Source organism: Octodon degus, unplaced genomic scaffold (assembly GCF_000260255.1).
Source record: "Octodon degus isolate 3935 unplaced genomic scaffold, OctDeg1.0 scaffold00146, whole genome shotgun sequence".
Classification (NCBI taxonomy): domain Eukaryota; kingdom Metazoa; phylum Chordata; class Mammalia; order Rodentia; family Octodontidae; genus Octodon; species Octodon degus.
In genome coordinates this window covers 5,672,407-5,677,589 of record NW_004524722.1, presented here as the reverse complement: position 1 = coordinate 5,677,589, position 5,183 = coordinate 5,672,407, and the positions used below count along the sequence as shown (strand labels likewise).

Here is a 5,183-nt window from a genome sequence, read left to right as displayed (position 1 = left end):
CTGGCCCCTGAGCCTGCTGGCAGGCACTTTAATCTGCTGAGCTGTTTGGCCAGCCTTTGTTTTTAAGATTTCTAAAAACAATATTCATAAAGTTCCTGGTGGAACATTGATACTATAAACATTGATATATTTCATGGCTGCTTTTATAACAGCCTTGACTTGAGGCAACCTCATAGTCTGGCTTCTACAAGTCTCCTGAGCAAAAGGAACCTGGAGTGTAAAGTTCTTGGAGCTGGAGGTTAGCAGAATGGATTCTATTCTTAGTTTTCCACATTTACTAGCCCTGGGCCACTTGGTCCTCAGACCTTCAGTCTGACAGAGGATCCTTAGAACTCTTCCTTTGTAGGACCTCAGGCGAAAAGAAATCATAGTGTGGGGATGGGTGAGTCCTGCTTGGCCTGGAGGTAAGGGAATTGGCCTTGTCCTTTGCACAGAGCTGTGACCCACACAGGGGAATAGAGAATAAACACTGGCATTCTGCTCTCAGGAGCCTATTCCCATCTGGATTTGGCCAGAGATATCAGGGCTTGCTGGAGCCCGTCCACTGCTCAGAGGGTGAGCAGTGTCCCCTATATCATGCTGTGTGAAGGGGGGTCTTGTACAGCCTTGTCCTGACCTGGGGAGAGGCAGCCCATCCCTCCCATGAGTGCCTGGGACATTTCCTCACAGCTGCTCTGCTTCACCGTCCTCTCCTTCTGTTTCGCCCTTTCCTACAGTCCAACCCCCATTTCCCTACAGTTCCTCCTCTGACCTTGCATTACACTTCCCTTAACTGCTGCTCCCAGTGCCACATCATTTCCTCTGTGCTCTTTATCATTCCATCTCTTTTTCCTTTGCTGCTTTGTCTCTTGAGCTCTCTTGAGCTCCTGTCCCCCTCTTTCTTTTTCTCTGCCCCAACTCTTTGCTTAGCATAAGATAGGGAGGTTATTAAGGAACAGAGAGGACAGTAATGTCAGCAGAGACTGCTTAGTTGGTCTCTGAAATCTCCAGTTACATCAGGGATGGGATGCTAACTTTTATCTCATGCTGCTGCAGCAGCAGCTTTTGGTCAGGACTGTTTTAGACTTCCTTATATTGAAACGTGTTACATGGGGAAAGAAACTCCAGGAGCCTGTTGAAGAAGTGGGTGACCTTGAGACAATCTCTAAGGTCTTCAGTGTCCATTCTTTGTAGGACAGTAATGGGGGTACACTTGACTACACAAGTTTCCCAAGGCATATCTGGTCCATTGGTTTTTTATCTTCTACCTTCTAGAAAACCTCTTATCCGCAGCAGGTCCTACAGGCTCTTTCCTTGCCTTGTCTCCCAAAAGAGAATTTTCTCTGATGCCTAATATGGTTCTTCATTAATACACTACTTAGCATTTGTCACAGAAAAGTAAAAATTTTCCCCAGGAATCATATAAATAATAAATATGACAGGCATAATAAAGGATTTGATGGTAGACAATTATGCTCCAGCATTAGGAATTATCTGTGTGAAGCCAAATGGGATCTAGTAGCTAAGCTGTGAAGGTGGTGAGTGAAGCCACTTTTCCTGGGGTAGGCAGGGTTTCTGGGACATGGCACAGAAATAACATGAAATATTCTTAAATGCGGTTCCTTCTCCAAATGGCTATTCCTAAAACACCACAATTTAAGACAGTGAGGGGAAAGACACAGAGTGCACCAGGTTACTCCTTTGTCACTGCTTCTCACAACCCCGTTTGAGCTGGTGCAACACATCTTGTGTTCTATGAAGTTTGACTTTCAGTACAAGGAACCACAGAGGCCTGTTATGGAAATGAACGATCGCTGTTCTCTATTGACTTATAGGAAAAATAAGGTACGGGAAGAGTTTTTTCAGTGTTATATTTTTCTTACTCGTTTGTATCTTACTTATGCTTGTTTGACCATGATATATTATGTGATGCTATATGCTTTAAAATTATAAATTTAAGTTTTATAGAAACATGCCATAATTTTTTCCAAAGGAAAGTACACTGTACACTTTTTCATTGAAATGTGCTTTTAAATACCAAAAAAGCAGTATGCCTCAATGCTTGCTACTAGGCAGGATCCACAACCCATTCAAAGCCCAGTCTTCATTTTCTGAATGATTGATAGTGTTAACATTGCTTTTGGATCACCTGAGGTTGGTGGGAAATTTGAGGCTGTGAAGAAAAGAGGTAAAGAAGCCAGGAGAAGGCATCTGGGGAGTCTCACTGGTGGCTCTGAGTGGAAAGTCAGCCACCACACCAGAGGGAAGGAAAACTAATCTTTCTTCCACAGCCTCTGAGTTAAGAACCTTTTGACAGCTAGCCTGGCATAACAGCCAAGTCATTTTCCCAGTGAATTTCAGGGATAAGATCCATTTGTCGTCATGATATATAAACCTGTGTTTGCCTTTTCCTCCCCAGGAACAGTAGCAAGCTAACACACATAGTGTGCTGTCCCCAAGAGACGCAGTGGGCTGATGACAAATGTCCCCATCCTCTCATGGGCAACTTCAGGGTCAATGCTTCTTTCGCTCCCAGCTTTATCCTGACAGGCTTTCCAGGAATGGAGGCAATGGAGCCCTGGCTTTTCCTTCCTCTCCTTTTATTCTACGCCATCTCCATTGTGGGCAACACCTTGATCCTCCTCATTGTCAAGCTGGAGCAAAGCTTGCACCAGCCCATGTACTACTTTTTGTGCCTTCTTTCTGTCAATGACTTGGGTGTGTCCTTCTCCACATTGCCCACTGTACTGGCTGCCCTCTGCTTCCATGCCCGAGTGATCACCTTTAATGCCTGTTTGGCCCAGATGTTTTTCATTCACTTTTTCTCTTGGACAGAGTCTGGTATCCTCCTGGCTATGAGCTTTGATCGCTACGTGGCCATCTGCAACCCACTGCGCTATGCCACAGTGCTCACCAATGCCCGCATTGTGGCGATGGGCCTGGGTACTGTCTTCCGCAGCTTTGTTCTCATCCTGGTCTTCCCTCTGCTGCTGCAAGGACTGCCCTTCTGTCACTCCCAGAATGCTCTCTCCCATGCCTACTGCCTTCACGTGGACATGATTAAGTTGGCGTGTACTGATGTCTCTCTCAACAGCCACTACGGGTTGTCTGTTGTGTTACTCACCTTTGGCCTGGACTCTGTGCTCATCCTCATTTCCTATGTGCTCATCCTCAGGTCCGTGCTGACCATTGCTTCTCGGGAGGAGCGGGTCAAGACGCTTAACACATGTGTGTCACATATTTTAGCAGTCCTCATTTTCTATGTGCCCATGGTCAGTGTGTCCCTGGTGCATCGCTTTGGAGCTGGCCTGCCCCACTCCGTGCATATCCTCCTGTCACTCCTCTACCTCTTTGTGCCTCCCATGCTCAATCCTGTCATCTACTCCATTAAAACAAAGGAAATACGTCGCAGGCTTCTTAAACTGTTCTTCAGGGTCAGGTTCTGACTCGCAAATCCAAAACTACTGCATGATGTAGAAGTATTGCAACCATGAGCCCAGAGTATGAATCAATCAATTGGGACTGTGAGTGTTGCAATTCAACTCTAAGGCCAATGATCAATGATTAGCCTTTAATATTAGGGTAGAACTCAATAGGACCATTATGGCTTGGATCTAAAAATTAACTCTGTCAGTGTCCTCTACAGGTGGAAAAATGATGTTTTTATGTAATTATGAAAGAATACTGAGCCACACGACAGGATAAGATTATTCTCTAGAGGAAAATAATGTTAAAATGCTTCATGGCATGCTGGGACTTCTGGTTTGGCTCTGTACAACTCTGAAAAAGACAGAAGACAGGAGTAATTATGGGATGAGTGCATAGCATTGTCAATGTGCAAGGTTAATGTGGGTTGTTAGTGTCTGACGTTGCCAGGAGCCAGGACTTTTGCTACTGTGGTGCCTGAAAATGTAGTGTTGTGAGTTTGATAGCTCTGATGTTTGGGACATAGAATTTGGCTTTAAGATCCCTGAGGCTTTTTTCCCCTGTTAGAGAGTCAGAGGTTTGTAGGTCCTTGGATTTGCCTCCATTGAACTCACCTGCCTTTGCTTAGGTAAATGCTGGGGCCATTCCATCATTCCTTATAGCTGTTATCTTACCCTGGTGGAGTCTGAGTTCCGTAATGAAGCAGTCTTAGCTTACTCTATTTATCCACATCAGGCTACCATGTTCCCTTAATTCAGATATCATCTGATGGTGTCAAGATATTAGGGAAAGAATATGTGAAAAAGTGGTTGAAGAAGAATAGTGGTGGAATAAATAAGAGGATAAAATAAGGACTAAAACATAAATGAGTGAATATAGGAACCAATACTGACTTTTCTCAAAGTGTTTTTTTTCCCCCCTTTGGTGGAACCGGGGATTGAACTCAGGCCCTTGCGCTTGCCAGGGAAGCACTTATCCTACTGAGCCATCTCCCCAACCCTGAAAGCGGCTTCTTGCTGGAAGGCATCTCTCCTTTTGTTCCTCCATAATCCCTCTGTAGGAAGAGGTGCAGGTGAGAGGTGGCATCCTGTGTAAGCAGAATAAAACTTTCTATGATTTAACTTTTTCACTTGTAAAATGAGATGCAAATCTCTGATTTATCTGAGACTATTTTGAAAACTAAACTGAATAACATGCTTTAATTTATATGAAAATATACAATAGTTCATGTATTTATATTCTCTTAATTTGCAAGGCTAAAAGTAATTGAGGAATAAAGGATTTTATTTTCACATATTTACATGTCAGCAATATATTTATACTTCAATGAATTATCATATTATAAAATATTTTACTCAAAACACATCCTAATCTAACTGAAGAACAATTTTATATGAAGCTTTTGTTATTGATCATAGTGTGAATTCCATATACATTGTAAGCAAATAAAAATTATACGTTCAAAAGTCACAAAATAAGCTGAATATTTATGCTGCTTATACCTCATGTATTTAATGGGTACTCATAGCAAATTAATAGGCTGACATCATTGTGTCTGATTTTTTTTTTTTCAGTATGGGGATTGAACTTGGGAACGCTGCACTTGCCAGGCAAGTGCTTATTCTACTGAGCTGTCTCCCCAGCCCTGTGTTTGATTTTTAATAACATTCAAATAAATATTTTTGATGGTATTGTTTAATGATTTTGAATCTGTCACAGATATGGCATAATGAAATTAATGTAATATGTGGAAAATATTACTTAAACACCAATACATT

General features: G+C 42.7%; 1 protein-coding gene across 1 annotated transcript; it reads left to right on the top strand.

Annotated features, from left to right (window-relative positions):
* Positions 1-2,477: 2,477 nt before the first annotated feature.
* LOC101567148 (olfactory receptor 51I2-like) lies at positions 2,478-3,425 on the top strand. Its single transcript, XM_004642111.1, has one exon. The coding sequence runs from the start codon at positions 2,478-2,480 to the stop codon at positions 3,423-3,425; it is 948 nt and encodes a 315-aa protein (XP_004642168.1).
* Positions 3,426-5,183: the final 1,758 nt, after the last annotated feature.

Excerpts from the sequence above, each read along its gene's own strand:
- LOC101567148 (XM_004642111.1), top strand. The coding sequence starts at position 2,478 with ATGGGCAACTTCAGGGTCAATGCTTCTTTCGCTCCCAGCTTTATCCTG.